The 18,193-nt window shown below is 40.2% G+C and overlaps 1 protein-coding gene and 1 pseudogene across 1 annotated transcript in view; one reads left to right on the top strand and one right to left on the bottom strand.

The window, feature by feature from the left end:
• Positions 1 to 18,193, bottom strand: part of LOC139015457 (nuclear body protein SP140-like protein) — a 28,059-nt gene extending 9,866 nt beyond the window's left edge. The window contains 5 exon segments of the mRNA XM_070423246.1: positions 1,677 to 1,734; positions 7,853 to 7,936; positions 10,440 to 10,608; positions 11,527 to 11,674; positions 18,075 to 18,193. Of these exon segments, the coding sequence (XP_070279347.1) occupies positions 1,677 to 1,734; positions 7,853 to 7,936; positions 10,440 to 10,608; positions 11,527 to 11,674; positions 18,075 to 18,106 (491 nt within the window). The 5' untranslated portion in view covers positions 18,107 to 18,193.
• Positions 13,904 to 15,153, top strand: LOC139015415 (trafficking protein particle complex subunit 6B pseudogene; annotated as a pseudogene).

Raw genomic sequence — 18,193 nt, 5'->3', positions numbered from 1 at the left:
CCTAAAATGGAACCTAAAAAAAAGGATATCAATTAAAGAATCTCATGCATGCATCCTCAGTAAAATGAAACTTAAGGACTGAAAGACTGATTTCTGGTAAATGCCTTATTGACAGAAAACCAAAACTTACCACTCAACTGATAAAAATCAACCAAGAATTTCTCCCCATTCTGCAGCCAATGATCTTACTGCTTGGATTCTAGCTGAACTCCCTACCCCCTCTTTGTACTTCCTGTCCATAAATAATGCCTGCCCCAAAACCTCAGTGGACTAGCCTTTAGCTTGCTACAATCTACCCCAAATAGCAGTTTCTCTACTGTTCCCAAATAAACACAATTTTTGGTAATTTGAAAATAAAATAAATGGAGTTGGAGCTGTCATCCCAGAAGAACCGCATTGCATGTCTTATGCCTCAAACATTGACACTGTTAAAACAGGGCAAAATACCCTTGGGACTGGACCCACAATGACATTACATCCCAAAGAATTGTTTTCAATTTTAACAAGAAGCAGACATGACTTTGGGACTGATGACTACCAGGCTGAAAATTAAAACATTGCTTAGAATTAGCATCACTATATTAGCTCATCTTCACCAATATAAATGCCTTCCTTCTATTGATGTAAATAGTCCCCTTCCCTTTCTCATAAATATCCCTGGAGATTGTCTCCTCATCAGAACACTATTTACACTTCTGCTTGAATAAGTGCTTTCCTGAATCCTTTGACCTCAAATAAGTGCTTGTTGCCTCTCACTTTGTAAAGCATTTTATTTTTAGGTAAACAGTATCCTAGAAGTAATAGAATGAAGACATGGAAGATGCTCAGAAAAGATTCATGAGGAAAATGAAGCTCTAAATTTGATGCTGGATACTTGTCATTCAGGACTGCAATCTTAATATTAATATCTTTTTAGCATTCTATGCAGAGGGCTTCTTGGGTTCATGGTACAGAATAAACTCAGAATTGATTCCTCAGGAAACAGTAGCTCTTAACTCAGGTTCCTGCAGACCAAGCCTTGAGCTTTCACCTCCTTACCAATTTTCCTTTTCAATGCTGAGGTGGAAGCTGTCAACATAAAAACCATTGAAACCTGTAAAGAATTTTTGTGAGTTTATTTGAGCCAAACTGTCGACATATGCCGGGAAGCAGAACCTCAACAAATTGAGATAATGCTCCAGAGATTGGTGGGTTACATTTGTAGATATACATTGCAATCAAAGGAAAGGGACGTAGGTGGGTTACATGAAATCCATTGGTGATAGACTAGAGAGGTGGGAAAAAGCAAAGCGGGGGAAACCCCTGGGATTGGATAAAAAGTAAAATGATGGACACATACTTAGGCAGGAACAATTAACATGATAATGAAGGAATTTGTCGGTATCTGTCCTGGTGCCCAGCACATTAGGTTGTGCCCCAAGGGAAGTTACAAGTTACCCAGACATTTAAAAGGGTATGTTATTATAGATGCAAAAAAACAGATAGGCTCAGTTAAGGCTCACAGACCTTGTCAGTGAAGATACTGGCCTAGGATGTAACTGCCCACCATAACTGCTTTTAGTTAAAGTTTAATTTTAGATCATCCTTTGTGGTTCCTTTAGGTCTCTGAGTTTGCAAGACCTCCATGCAGGCCTCCCCTGAGCTTGTCAGGTTAGCATGTGGCCCTTTTCATCTACAAAGCTTCTGGGGGCTCATCTCCATCACTGGATTCTCTGGAGTCCTCACTATCGATCTCTGCATAGAGGAGAAAAACCCGTTAGTGTCTCAAGGTGGGGCCAGGGAGCCCACTGACAGGAAACCCCTTCATGACAGCACTAGGGAGATCTAGAAGCTAAGTTAACTCAGGTCCCCCTGGTCTGTGCCCGAATGTGTGTAACCTGCAGGTTCCTCTAGATCAGCCGTGGTCAAACTACGGCCAGCGGGCTGGATCCGGCCCCTTTGAAATGAATAAAACTAAAAAAATAAAAATTAAAAAAAAAGACCGTACCCTTTTATGTAATGATGTTTACTTTGAATTTATATTAGTTCACACAAACACTCCATCCATGCTTTTGTTCCGGCCCTCCGGTCCAGTTTAAGAACCCATTGTGGCCCTCGAGTCAAAAAGTTTGCCCACCCCTGCTCTAGATCCTACCCAGAAGGTGGAGAAGTTCATTTGCAGAGGGCAGCTTTGTCCATCCTGCAGCACACTTTTTACCCCCACCCTCACTCTATTCCCTCTCTCCATCCTCAGTCTATTTCTGATCCCCACCCTCATTCTACTTCTTCTTTCATTCTCATTTTACTTCTTCACTTTTCTATTGGGTGAAATAATTTTCACTAGTTATGTCTGGTGATGGTATGTCTTTGTATCTCTCCTGTTCTGCATTATTTTTCTCTCTTCTAATGAATATCTTGACTCTTTATTTTTCTTTCTTTTCTTCTACAGCCATCACTTTCTTCTCTTGCATAGAAATAGTCTCTCTGATATTAAACCAACCATTTTTGCTTTTGTTTGTTTTTTTCAATTACTGGGGACATTTTTCTGATGAGCACACTACTTAAGACACTGGTTACCTCCCCTTTCTACCTCTAAACAAGGCCACCAGAACTGTATCCCTCGGTCCTGATGACTCGTCCCAGACCCTTGCCTGGGACCGGGATTCACATCACACATCCTTTCAGTCAGCCTTACCTATACTGTCAGATATCTGGTCACAGCCACTTCTTTCTTGGGCCTCCCATTCAACTCATGAATTAAAAAATGGCTTTTCGTTCTTTATATCCACCAAGTGTTCAGAGCAGAAATGAATTTGGTTTCCATGGTGGGGTAGCTCCAATTTTGTAATAAATGAAGAATCCACTTGTCTCTCATAATAGAATGAGCATCCACACTACAACCAACAAGCTCTTTTCTCTGTAAGCCCACTGCAGAGGAAAGCTCTTCCACCCCTGTCCTTTCCTGCTGCTCAACTCTGTCTTTTTGGGGGCCTCTCTTAACTGTGGGTTTTTGTTTTTGTTTCTACTTCTCATAGGAGAGGCCTATTTTTATCTGAGTGAATTTCAGGGCCATTTTTATTTTGTGGACATCTTTCCTTCTCAATGGGGTTAGGACCACCCCTTGTGCCTTCTTTGTGGTGTCTTCTCAAACCAGACAATGCCTGGTCCTCTCTCTCTACCTACTCCACTCTCTACCAGTTCTTCATTCATTGTCTCTTACTCATTCTTGACATAGTTCTCTTTGTGTCTCCCCCATATTTTCTATTTATGATTTTTTTCTATTTATGTATTTTTTCTCACTTTATACTTTATTTTTTACATTATTTTATCATTGCCCACCCAGGCCCAGCAGGGTCTAGGGTGAAGCACTGTAGGTGTGTAGGGCATGGGAATGAGCTCCTCTTTACATGTGTCCCAGGGTCTCCCTATCTCCCTCTGGTTGTGGCCCTTAGTACCCCATCTGATTTTCCAGTTTATTGATTATCTGTTATGTTTCCTACTTTGTCCTATTCTATTCTGTTTCTTTACAATTTCTGTGGCCTGTGAACATCTCTTCTAATCAATTTTTTCTTTGTCTTTTCTCCATCTTAAGCATTCCCGTCATTTTCAAAGTTCTGCTGATGGGGAAATACCATGCTTCTCCCTTGCTCCCACTCTCCACTCTTTTCTGTTGTTTCCCAGGTTAGGAATCCACCAGGAAGCAGTAGCAAGGGAGCTGGCAAGCAATGCTGCAGGGGTCTGTGGCCAGAGATAGAGGGCAGAGCAGAGCAGGAATGATAGGAAATGAGTCCCTGAGTAAACCACCCAGGGCCAGTGCACCCCCCTTCCCTATGGTGAACCTCCTCTGCTCATTATTGATTCCATCGACCCATCCACTCTGTTTCCACCAACCTCAATAGTGTGTGAATAAATACTTTTTCAGTGCAGTTCAGATTTTGTCATTTATTTCTATTTTTCTATGCAAAGTAACTTATGTAAAGAGGATTTAAAAATAATTCCAAAAATTTTAATATAGAATCAAGGCCGCATGTTTTGTGCCACATCCATTGTTCCTTGGAGTCTCCTCTTGGGTAGCGAATGTGACACAGCCCTTCCCTCACTGGTTCATGTCACAGTCAACCATCCCTGCTGGGTCAGACTCTTAGATACATTTATTGTTAGTTTATTGCATAATTTGGGTTATAATATCATTACCCCATCTCCCCACACACTATACCCCTCACACACACACACACACACACACACTGAATCCCATCTCTGCAAATTGCTCATCATGATTCCTTCCTCTCAACATTCCTGATCACACCAGCTGCACTTATAGATGAATGGCTAAGAATAGGGGCTGATGCTTGTTATATGTTTCATATTCTTATATGTTAAATTTTTTTTTTACTAAATGTGATTTTCTAAACATATAAAGGTGCTTTCAAAATCATTGTGAAAGTTTTTTTTTTCTTTTATAAAAATACTAGAGGCCCGGTGCACAAAAATTTGTGCACTCGGGGGGAAGAGGGGTACCTCAGCCCGGCCTGTGCCCTCTCGCAGTCTGGGACCCCTCGGGAGATAATGACCTGCTGGCTTAGGCCTGCTCCCTGGTGGCAGAGGACAGGCCCAATCCCTAGGTGCAGTCTCTGGTAGGGCTCAGAGTAGGGCCGATTGGGGAGTTGGGGCATCACCCCCTGTCATGCACAGAGCAGGGCGGATCGGGAGGTTGCGATGCCACCCTCAGTCATGCTCAGGGTAGGGCCGATTGGGGAGTTGGAGCACTGCCCCCTGTCACACTCAAGGCAGGGTCGATGGGGAGGTTGCGGAGCCACCCCCTGTCACGCACAGAGCAGGGCCCATCAGGGGAGTTGGGGCGCCGCACCCTGTCACACACAGAGCAGGGCCGATCGGGGGTTGGGGTGCCTTCCCCTGTCACAAACAGAACAGGGCGGATAGGGAGGTTGTGGCCCCACACCCTGTCACGCTGATCCCGGGTTCGGGAGGCCTTGCAGCTCCGCTGATCCCGGTGCTGGGAGGCATATTACCCTTTTACTATATAGGATAGAGGCCTGGTGCATGGGTGGGGGCCAGCTGGTTTGCCCTGAAGGGTGTCCTGGATCAGGGTGGGGGTCCCCACTAGGGTGCCTGGCCAATCTGGCTGAGGGGATGATGGCTGTTTGCAGCTGGTCACACACCCTTCAGGGTGGGGGTCCCCACTGGCCAGTCTGGGTGAGGGGCTGAGGGCTGTTTTCAGGCTGGTGGGTTACTAAAGCTCTCAACCACTCCTTTTTTTCTTTTTTTTTTTTTTTTACTCTGGGCCAGCTTTAGCTCTGAGGCTTGGCTCCAGCTCTTAGGCCTCGCCTGCTGAAAGCAGGTATCTAGTTTGTTTGGGTTCTATAATTGAAACAATGTTGCGGTTCTGCTGGCTGAAGCCTGGCTAGCTGAAAGCCAGTTTCTGGGGTTTTGTTTAGCTTCTATATTTGTTACAATGTTTCAAACTGCAAGCTCAGAGGCCGACAGCAGCAGGCGGGGAACGTTGGAGTCCTCCATCACTGAAGCAAGCAAGCCTCATGTTCACTTGAAGCTGCCTGGCTGCCGGCCACCATCTTGGCTGGCAGTTAATTTGCATATTGCCCTGATTAGCCAATGGGAAAGGTAGTGGAGGTATGGCTAATTACCATGTTTCTCTTTTATTAGATAGGATATTACTCATTTCAAACATTATTTCTTTTTTTCTTTCTGTTTTTGTTAATCCTCACCCAAGGATATTTTTCCATTGATTTTTAGGGAGAGTGGGAGAGAGAGGGTAAGACAGAGAGAAATATTGATGTGAGAGAAAGAGATCAATTGGCTGCCTCCTTCATGAGCCCTGACCAGGGTCCAGGCCAGGGAGGAGCCTGCAACCAAGGTACGCGCCTTTGACCAGAATCAAATGCTGGACCCTTTGGTCTGCAGGCTGACACTATATCCACTGAGCCAAACTGGCTAGGGCTAGAACATCTTTTATTAAATAACACATCTCAGCGGAAGCTACACAATAATGCCTTCCATAGTGTTTTTAGAGCAGCTGCAGGCCTGTGCCCCAGAGAAGATGGGAGAGGTTTGTTGATGGTCCTGTGTGAGGGACCCAACAGGTGAGAGACCCTGGCCCAGGGGGAACATACTCATGACCTTTACCGCACCACCCTTGCTGCAGTGCTGGCCAACATTGGACGTGATGTCAAAGCAAGGTTGCATCCAGATTCAAGCAAGACAGAGTCAGAAAATTGAAGCCAGGTGCATGGGCAATAGGTCCAGGCCTGGGCTGGTAGGAGTTGGCAGCAAGTGCACTTAAGGAGTATGGAAGGAGAGTCTCTCCCATGCAACCAGAAAAATGAAGACTCTTATCTAAATCTTTGGAGAAATTGAGGATGTAAAGACTGACTGTTCTGGGCAATTAATACTAAAATGAAGCAGCACTCCCACCACAGCACCTGCCATATGGGACAAGAACATCAAGGGCTCACAGAACAGTCAACAGGAACAGACCACTGTTATTTGATGCACTGGGTTCTGCCACTGCCAGACTTTGATATGAGCTGTCACCAGTTCTTGGAAACAATTAGAAGTTTATTTCAGAAATTAAAGTATGGGCTGTGACATTCTCCCTTAATCACCAATTAATTATTATAAAGTAGGATTTGAAGATCCCCTCCCCCCAGATATTGACACAGAGCCCATCTGGATCTGAGGATCTACCCGACACTTGCCATCAGCTGCCACCTGACCTCAGTCTTGCCATCTCACTGAGATAATTAATGAGCAAATAGCTTTTCTTGTCACCCATAGCTATGGGGAACTTGTTTTTGTCCTTAAAACTTCCTTTGATTGGTGGGCTTCCCTTACCTCCTACAAAGTCATGTCTCCTTGATCCCAACCCCTTCACACCACATCCTCTCTCCGAATGTCTGTTTCTCTGTCTTCTTGGCCTTTTTATGAGGTTCAGTATCTGATTCTCCTATACTTTCTCCAGCTCCTGGTATTCTTTTTTTTTTTTTTTTTGTATCTTTCTCTCTGCACATATTTCACTACTTTTGACTCCATTTTCTGTCTTTTCTATGAGATTATCTGGGTATGTGCAGGGTTAAGAACACAGGCTTTGGGTTCAGAAAGCCTGAGTTCATCCTCATTTGACTCCAGGCCAACTACATACATGGTCCCTCAAGATTTCAGTCTCCTTTTTGTAAATGGACAGAAAATGATACTTCCCCCTACGGGCAGCTGTGAATACTAAGCCCTCAACTGCCAGAGTAAATGGTTTATAAGTAAGCTCTTAGGAATATGGTTGTCATCGTTGTGTACTTTACCCCTTTCTCCTGTCTTTCATTTTCTCTTTCTTCCTCTCTCAAAATACCCACATCTCCTCCTACACACCTTACCACTTCCTCTCTTCCCTCCCTATATGACTGCCCATCTCCTTGAATATTCCTGCTCTTGAACAGCATCTACCACATTTAAATCAACCCCATTGTCATCATCCAGGATATCTTCTGGTGAGGTTAACCTTGGGCCCATAGTTCTTAGCCCTTCACAGCTTCACACTGATCTCCTATAGGCCTCTCTGTAAATAAGAGTTACTTTCAGGTCAGTATTGTCTTTAAATCTGGTTTCCTGATACACTGGGTTCCTGTTCCTCTGTCTTGATTATTGGGCCTATGATCTCTTATCATAGCTCATCCCCCAGGTTCAGACTCTGGTTAGATGCTCATAGAAAAAGCCCTTCCTGAACTTCTCCATGCTCCTCAACAGGTCTTCCCTGATTCCCAAACTCCACTCAGGACTCAGGCCCACCTTCCTTTCTCCTTTCCTCTTAGCAGAGGAGAATCAGTTTCTATCTGTTTGCAATCACCTTGTTCAAGGGTCTGTTGGATATCAGGACTCTCCTCATTTTCTTCTCCATCACTTTTTAGGAACTGTTCTATGTTTGGTATCACTGAAGAGAGGGCATAAGAAGAAGACAATTAGAAATCACTTTGGAGTAGTGTTATCTCAAATTACACATTTAGGAATTTCCACCGCTTGTGTCACTCAGTGCTCAGTGGGTCCCAATCCTATTGGTAAAGTTGACTCTTCATCCCTGGGACAGAAAAGAGAATACCCAACAAAGGGGCCCTTATGCTTCCCACACAGAAAATTGCCACTGAAATCTTAGGAAAAGGAAGTTTTGGCAACATAGTGAGCTTGTTATTTATGTAAAAAATATTCAGCTGACTAGGAACAAATATATCAAAATAAATAATATGCTATTTATTTTGAAATGCGTTTGCTGAACTGTTCAAACTGTAAGGAAAACCAGAGGGATTTCCTTAGGAGGAAAACAACGATCCTATAGAGCAGTGATGGTGAACCTATGACACGCATGTCAGAGGTGACAAGCGAACTCATTTTTTTGGTTGATTTTTCTTTGTTAAATGGCATTTAAATATATAAAATAAATATCAAAAATATAAGTCTTTGTTTTACTATGGTTGCAAATATCAAAAAATTTCTATATGTGACACGGCACCAGAGTTAAGTTAGGGTTTTTCAAAATGCTGACACGCCGAGCTCAAAAGGTTCACCATCACTGCTATAGAGCTTTATGTGTATAAAAAAGCTTTAAAAATGAGGCTGGACAAGAGAAGTTGTTGGCTTAACTGAGTAAGGGAGGATGAGTGCTTCCCAAAGAGAGAAATTAGAGGACATGGGAACAACTAGACAAAGGTCCCTGGGGCACCCAGATTCCAGGTCAAAGAGGAATATTCCTTGAAGCTGCAAGCAGGGAGTGAATATTGTGACCCTGAAGAACGTACCAAGATGCCTGCTACGTTTGGAGAATTGCCAAAGAGGGAAGAACACAGCACCAGCCCAGAGACTCTGTATGTAGGTAACCCAGCAAACATATGGAGGAAGGTAATACATCAAGAATTCTTGGTGTATATCCTGCAGAGTCCAGGGAGGAAACTGAGGGAAGCAGTAAGCCCATACGCCTAAGGGCTGATGGCAGGATACCTCCTGGTACAATAAACCTGTACTGTATGTCTGTCTGTGTAACAAATAACATCAAATTCCTTAGTTTTGGAAGCCAGACTTTCCAAACTCTTTTTTTATTCTTATCCCTTTTGAATCAACTTGCAAGTCTGCTTCTCATTCTGAAATTAATCTAATTTGTCCTTGTCCTGCAGACACATGGACCCTTTAATGCTGTAAACTTGCTCCCATATCATCTGCATTCCTCAGTTATTATAGTAATTTTTCTTTTGAATTCTCCATCATTACCTGGAGATCTTTTTGAGACCAAAAGCATGTAGAATAAAAAGTTTTCTAGGCAAGTCAAACAAAAATTATTGGAGGACATCATCTTTTCTGAGAACCAATGAAAAAGTATAAAATTATTCCTTCTCAGGGAAAAAGTAGAGGGTCAAACTAATAGTTTTGTATAGTATCAAAACATTTCTGGCAGAGCAATCAGTTTTGTGATTGATTGTTGATCACACATGTTTTGGAGAATGAGTTAATAAAGCCATTTCTCTTTCTTCAAGAACAAAATTGACCTTGAGTTAATTTTCTTGTTCATTACTCTGGAAATCTGATAAAGGTGGACTTTCTTCTGAATTAGTAGGCCAACATTGAGCTTACAGTTACAAATGACCACTGACTGAAGGTAGGTAAATTGCATGTGCCTGGGAGGGACAAGATGAGAATTATAAGCCATTTTTTGTCTTCCTTCAACCTGGTGACTCTTGTATCTTTGTGGGGTCTCTGAAAGTTATAATTACAAAGTTGTACATGATATAATGACTCCCCTGTGCATGGTGTGGCTAAATCAGGGCAGATCATGCACCTATAGCTATGCTATCACTTCAGGTAGGTTGTAGTCAACTTGGTGAACTGCTGTGAGGACCCCTGCTAAGTGTCACAAAGAAGAAGAGCAACCGATGCCGCACTTTTGAGATGTTGTATTTCCTGTCATTTGTCCGTCTAAGTAAATCTGAATCCACTGTGGCTCTGGTTGTCCTGAGTCAAGATACCTAGTTAAGCAGACCTACAGGTGAGTGTTTGTACTGTAGTCATTTTATCATAAGTTTTGAATGGCTACTATATGTCTGTTTTCTTTACTGCTACCTCCCCACTGCCCAGCACTTTCTGTGGCACATGGTAGACATCCAATATATACCTCTGGGGAAAAATTGGTCCTGGACATCAAAAAATAGGTAATTACCTAATTACCTTCTTTAGAGAGAAAGTGGGAAGGAGGGAGGAGGAGGAGGAGGAGGAGGAGGAGGAGGAGGAGGAGGAGGAGAGACATCACTGGTTGCTTCTCCCATGCCTGTTGACTGGGACTTAGGATTGAACCTGCAATTCATGTATGTGCCCTTGACCAGGAATTGAACTTTTGATACTTCAATCCATAGGTCAACTCTCTACTGAGCAAAACTGGCCAGGGCCCTAATTACCTTTTTTGAAGGTTTTATAAATATCATTTAAACCAGGGTAGGTGTCCATAATGTCCTCGCTGAACAATGCTTCCAGAAGGGACAGGTTAAATGTCTTCTCCACTTCATTGAGAACATCAATTATGACTTCTTTTTCATAACCCGGTGTTTTAAAAGATTCCTTAGACTTCTTAAAAATAATGAATTGGGAAAATGTAAATACAGATTTCCAAGTTACAGAAGAGCCCTAGAAAGTTATTTCATTGTTAATGTATTACAACTTCCGAACATAGTTATCGTCTCATGTACAGTTTTAGAATTTCTCTATATTTGTATGGCTACTAGTTAAACAACTAAATTCATCCTCCCTGAAAATTCCCATTCATATCTAATTTCTTTGTTCTAATATCTATTAGATGGAGTAAGAAGCAATTATGAAGAACAAATTGGGTTAAAGTTAAGTGATGTGTAGCCCTTTCAGAGCCTGGCCAAATGTTTTAGCAGGTGATGAGCTGCTATTCTGTTGACTTGACACCGCTTGTCCCTTCCCCAGGACTGACTTGGCCTAGAAGTACCTGTGAACTGAAAACTGTTGTTGAAAGAATAGCAAGCATCTATTTTCAAAATTTTTTTAAGAAGACATTAATTCTCTGTGGATTTTAATGTTTTCAGATCTAAGTATTTAAATTGGTGTTCACTAAACAATTATTATTATTATTATTATTTAATTAAATGAAATCATTCAATTTATTTATCCATTCATTACAATTACATTTAATACTAGTTTATGCTATATTGTGTATATAATTCCTACAAGGCATTATAAATCTATGTCGCTCACTCACTTCACACCCAGCCTATCTCTAGTGCTATTCACCCCGCTATAGGGGGCACCACGGAGCACTGTTTCTTCTGTTAGGAACAGAACTGTCTTCAGTAATGCCTGCTTCTCTTCTCCCTTCTGACCTTATAAGAACACTTACAGCAGTACTTGATAGGGTCCCCACTCAGTTATCTAGTTATGCTAGATATAACTTAGTTTGGTTATCAAAATATAACTTAGTTTGGCACTGGTTTACTAGATTGTGACATAATAAACCTTACTTACTTCATATATTTCATTGCTGATGAATCCATAGTCACGGAGAAGTTCAAGGAAAGGAAATGATACTTTTATTATATTTGAAATTTTGACTTTCTGTGTTTTGAAGTGGCAGAGAGCAATGTCATAGATATGCTTGTTGTCTACAGACATCCTAGGGAGAAAGGACACCATGAGAAAATGGTCATCAAGATGCAGGAAGGGAGGAAGGAATTGGGAATACTTTGCTAGAAAGTACCTACGCTGCAGGGAAGTGGGTTGAAATGTGCATTGCAATATCCATGCAAACACTAAATACATTTAAAAAGAAGCAAACATGATAGGTTAATAGAAGAGATAAGATGAAATCATGCAGTATTTTAAATTAAAACCAGAGATGGCAGAAAAAGAGGGGTGAGGGAGAATCAAAGAACAAATACAATGAATAGAGAATAGTTGTAAACATGATAGATATTAATTCAACATATTAATACTTACATTCAATATGAATGGTCTTAATATTCCAATTAAAACCCAGTGATTATCAAAGTGATGGAAAATATTTAAAAATTATATCTTGTCAACATAATAAATCTTTAAATAGAAAGCCTCATATTAATAATGGAGAGATATCATGCTAACACTAATCAAGAGATTGATGCAGTAGCCATATTATTTCCAAACAAAGATGATTCAGAACAGAAAAATTATGAAGGAGAAAGAGGGGGCTTCATATGAAGCAGGGGTTCTGTTTTCCAAGAAGACTTAATCCTTAATATGCATTTACCTGAACACTTGACATCAAATTATATACAGTAAAAACTGATAGAATTACAAGTAGAAACAAACAAATGCACTGTTAAAGTTTGATACTTCAACACCCTCTTTTAGTAATTTATACTTCCAGCAGGCAAGAATCAGTAAAAATAGAGTTGATGTGAACATCACTATCAACCAACCTGATCTATTTGACATTTATAGAGTACTTCATCCAACAATGCTGAGTACACAGACTTAAGATGATAGGGAAACTCACCTTCACCATATAAGAACAATTTCTGGGTCATAAAATACACCATAACATGTGTAAAAGAATAGAAATCATGAAGAGTATGTCCTCAGACAACAAGGGAATTAAACTAGAAATGAATAACAGAGAGCTATAACTGAAACTCCTTAAATACTTAGAGATTGAAAAATATACTTCTAAGTAGCATGAGTAAAAGAAAAATCTCAAGAGAATTTTTAAATTGTTTGAACTAAATTAAAATGAACATACATTTTATAAAAGTTTGGTGATGCAGAAAAAGCAGTGATTAATGAGAAATATATTCTTTAGAAAATTAGAAATAGAAGATTACAAAAAAGAGCAATTTAAAACTAAAATAGAAGAAAGGAAATAAAATAAAAATTAATTAGAAATAATTAATTAGAAGTTAAATACTCTCTCATTGGGCCTGAGGGCTTGGTGGTCATGGACTGGACTTGCCCTTGTATGGGGCTCACTCCAGTATCAGTCTTCAGGAAACCGAGTGCATTCCTTGGTGGTCTCCTAGCAATGAGAGATGGGCTGCGGACTGAGGGAGCAGAGGCTCAGCCCAAATAGCTCAGGCACTAGCTGGAACCCGGGAGCCAGAGCCAAAAGGGAGACAAAAACCAGAGCTTAATCATGCTACCTGACTTAAATTATGCAACAGAGCTATGATAATCAAAACAGCATGGTATTGGCAAAGAAACAGACACACAGATCAATGGAACAGAATAGAGGGCCCAGCTATAAAACCACACATATATGGACAGATAATTTTTGACAAAGGAGCCAGAAACGCACATTGGAGTAAAGATAGTGTCTTCAATATGTGGCGCTGGAAAACTGGAAAGCCACATGCAAACGAATGAAACTGTTTATAGTTTGTCCTCACTACAAAAATTAATTCAAAATGGATCAAAGACCTAAACATAAGACCCAGAACTATAAATTACTTGTACATAGAAGAAAATATAGGTACCAAACTTATGGATCTGGGTTGTAGAGAACATTTTATGAACTTGACCCCAAAGGCCAGGGAGGTAAAGGCAAAAATAAATAAATGGAACTATACCAGAGTTTCTGCACAGCAAAAGAAACGGACAACAAAACAAACAGGCAGCCAACCAGATGGAAGATGATATTTGCAAACAGTAACTCTGACAAAGCTTTAATTTTCAAAATATATAAAGAACTCATAAAACTCAACACCAAACAAACAATCCAATTAAAAAGTGGGTGGAGGACTTGAAAATACACTACTCCTGAGAAGACATACAAACAGCCAATAGATACATGAAAAGATGTTCAACCTTACTGGCAATTAGGGAAATGCAAATCAAAACTACAATGAGATATCACCTTACACATGTTAGAATGGCCATTATCAATAAGAGGAGCAATAACAAGTATTGGAGAGGTTGTGGAAAAAAGGGAACCCTCATTCACTGCAGGTGGGAATGTAGACTGCTACAACTGCTATGGAAAGTCTGGCGATTCCCCAAAAATGTAAGAACAGAGCTACCATATGACCTAGCAACCCCACTCCTTGGTATATACCCAAAAAACTCGGAATCATTTATTTGCAAAGATATATGCACCCCTATGTCCATTGCAGCATTATTCACAGTGGCTAAGACATGGAAACAACCATAATGTCCTATGACAGAGGACTGGATAAAGAAGATATGGTACATATACACAATGGAATACTACTCAGCCATAAGAAAGAATGAAATAGTGCCATTTGCGACAACATGGATGGACCTTCAGAACATTATGCCAAATGAAATAAGTCAGAAAAAAAAGCTAAAAACCACCTGATTTCACTCATATGTGGGTTATAAAACTGAAACTTATGAACACAAACTGCAATGTGGTGATTGCCAGAGGGTAGGGGTTGGGAGAGAAAGGGGCCCTAACATGAGGTGACAGGAGAAGATTTGACTTTTGGTGGTGGGTACATGGTGCAATATACAGATTTTGTAACAGAAATCCACACATGAAATCTATACATTATTGTTAACCACTGTCACTCCAACCAATTTAATAATAAAAAAGAATAAGCAAGATTTAAGGACACCTATGTAATATCTTAATCAATAAAGAAATTTAAAAAAGAGATTTAGTGGAGGTGTTGTTTTGCGTCTCCATAAAGAGATGGTGTCAGGAGTGTACTAGTCTGCAGAGCAGGGGAAGGTGGGAAATTCACGCTGTATTACTAAGCTGGAAAACATGGGGTTTCGAGTGGCACAAGGAACAAAGGTTTACAAAAGATACCGTGAGGTTCAAGTATGAGTTAGATGTCATGAACTTCATTTGGAAAAATTTCTTGGACTACAGTATTTAAGAAACAAATCATCAGTCTCAGGACAAATCATCAGGGCATCTATGTACTTCAGAACAATAAATTCCATCTGCTTACTCAGATGTCTGCAGGAAAACAGTACTTAGAACGTGCATCTAAGTATTTAGCATTTACATGTGGCTTACTCAGAGGTAGCTTATCAAACTTGGGGATAAACATTATTGTAACAGCTAAGGCATCTTCAATGCTTGCCTGTAAATTTCAGGTGATGATACAGAAGTTGTACGATATACTGAAATGCAAGGCTTCAACAGTATAAAGAGTTAAATTATTCATGTATAAAGTATTTCGGGTAGCAATGATTTAATTACATTGTTGGACATTTTAGTTGATATATCCTATTTACTAACTTGTATAATGAAAGATGTACTCTTAAGCAGGACTAAGGTTGTATTTTATCAATTTAACATAGACCAAGTTAAAGTAGATAAAGAGACATTCTATCATAACATACACTTACTGAAACTATTCAGAATGGAAAAATCCCGATTCCAAATAAACACCAAGATGTAATCCTTATTTTAACATTTCAACTTGCTTAGGGATGTATATTTAACCACAGATAGAGAAGCAAAACTTGATTTGATAAATTAGCATAAAAAGTACGCACCAGCCAGAATCATTTATGTAAGAATGAACAAATTTTGATTGCTTTCTGAATTTGTTTTTGTTATTTTTAAAAAAAGCAAACAGCATACTACATAAGAAAAAAGAAGAAGAAATAAGTGAAATGGAACTAGAAAAACAGCAGAGAAAAACACACAAAACTAAAACTGGTTCTTGGAAAAGATAAATAAAATTGATATATTTTACACAGGCTAATAAATAAAAGAGAAAAGACACAAATTACCAATATTAGAAGTGAAAGTAGGATCATCACAACTAACCCCATGATATTAAAAGGATATTGCAATCTATGAACAAATCTATCTCCACCAACTTGATAACAATTAATATAGGCCAAATCTTTGAAATACACAAAGTACCCAAACTCACACAAGGAGAAATAGATAATTTTAATAGGCTTCTATCCATTAAAAAAAAAAAACCTGAATAAGTAATTTATAACTTAGAACAAAAGTAGCGGGCCCCAGTATCTTCAATGGCCTGCACCCTCTCGCAATCCGGGACTCCTTGGGGGATGTCGGACTGCCGGTTTCAGCCCAATCTCACAGGCCAGGCCTAGGGACTCCACCAGTGCACGAATCTGTGCACCGGGCCTCTAGTATTATAATAATTCTGTAATTTAAATTTTAATCTTTAATAAAATAGAAGTCACCAAAAACAAAGTAAAAGAAAAGGAAACTTGCAACTTTCAGAATATTTAGCAAATTCTCCCTTATCAAATAAAAGACAATCTCAACTGATAACATTGGCAAGAAAAAATGCAGCAACTCACCTAAGAGCCAATTTAAATGGTCAATAACCACAAAACACAGTTCCTCCTCCCATGTAATCAGAAAATGCAATTTAACTAAATGAATCTTTATTATTTAGAAGGCAACTTAGCAGAATCTATAAACAAGTAAGTATTTATACTCTTTGCCTCACAATTTGATTTTTTGGTTATTGACACCAGACAAACTTATGTATATCTGCATAAAAGATATACATAAGTTTGTTGTTATCATAGCTTATTGAAATTACCTAAGTGTCTGTCAATGGAAGAGAATGGTTTAAAAATTAGGGATTATTGATTCCATGGAGTAGTATACAGCTATAAAAAAGAATGAGGGAGCCTAACCAGCATAGGTCATGGTTCAATTGCCAGTCAGGGCACATGCCCAGGTTGTAGTCTCAATCCCCAGTGTAGGTCATGCATGAGGCAGCCGATCATTGATTTTCTGTCATCATTGATGTTTCTATCTCTCTCTCCCTCTCCCTTCCTCTATGATATCAATAAAAATATATTTAAAAAAGAATGAGGGAGATCAGTATGTTTATTAAAGTGAAAAGGTCTCTAATATTTTTAATACTAAAATAACTGAAAATGCAATAAAATCCCATTTGTTTAAAAACAAGACACAAATTATTTAGGAAAATCAGTTATATGTGTAAATGCAGAGAAAATGATATGCGCCCACAACACTCAACAGAACCAGGACTGAGAGCTTCAGGTGGGTGGCAAGTGAAGGGGACTTTCTCCTCTACACACTTGCATATCATTTGAAACTTTATGAACAAGAGGTAAAATGTAATTCTTTTGTATTAAAAAATTAAACATATTAAGAAATGTTATTTCTGACCCATTATTAGAGAAAAAGTGTTTCTGGCCTTTTCCTTGTCAGAGGTATAATGCATTCCAGAGCAGAAACTCAAAGTACAGATGAAAATACTCAGCCTACACTAGTCTTTCGTTTCTTGGTCCTTCCTCTTCCTTTTACTCCCTTCAATCAAGATCCCTAGAGGGAGAATCCAGACCCCCAGCCACAGATGGGAATAAGCCTGGAGCTGACCTGTCCCCAGGTCAGGTACAAGACCAAGGCACCCAGATTTGAAAATGTCATGCTTTAACCCTGAATTTTGTTTTTGTTATATATCCTTACCCAAGGATATTTTTCCATTGATTTTTAGTGAGGGGGTAAGAGAGAGGGAAAGACAGAGAGAAACATCAATTTTAGAGAAACACATCAATTAATTGCCTCCTGCACATGTCTTGACCAGGGCCCAGGCTACGAGAAGCCTGCAACCCAACAGAGATATATGCCCTTGAATGGAATCAAACCCAGGACCCTTCATTCTGCAGGCTGACGCTCTATGCACTGAGCCACACCTGCCAGGGCCACCCTGAATTTTGTATTTTCTGAAGTTTCCTCATTGAAATGACCAAGATGAAGTCAGAGGAGCCCCGAGGGAAACCAGAAGGTTCATAGGTCATGAGAAAATAAATCACTGTCTCAAAGCATCAGAAAGGACAGCTGAGTCCTCATGGGCTGCCAGTTGAGCAGTAGCTGTAAGATGAGTCCTCTGGGTTGTGAATGCTACACTCACACCAGCAGCTGTCCCTCTGCAGTTTAAAGATCCAATTTTCCCACTTGTATTCCTGTATTTTATTACATTGCACATAAGTGTCCTTGTAGAGCAGGACTGAGGTGAAGGTTTAGACGAGTGTTTAATGATACACACTAAAGCATCAGCACAGCCAGAGAGAAAATTGAAGGAAGGGAGACAGAGACTGACCTGGTGCTGAGGTCGCTGCCCTCACTGGCCATCTTCCTGCCCTGGGTCCTGCCTGGAACTCTGATCCTTCCAGTCTCCCCAGCCTAGGTCTGCTGTGGCTGCAAAGCCCTGAGCAGGAA

Source organism: Myotis yumanensis, unplaced genomic scaffold, assembly GCF_028538775.1.
Source record: "Myotis yumanensis isolate MYYU_CA2020_CCGP unplaced genomic scaffold, mMyoYum1.0.hap1 SCAF_8, whole genome shotgun sequence".
NCBI lineage: Eukaryota > Metazoa > Chordata > Mammalia > Chiroptera > Vespertilionidae > Myotis > Myotis yumanensis.
Note: the sequence above shows the minus strand (reverse complement) of the source record. Positions and strands in the feature narration are given on the sequence as shown.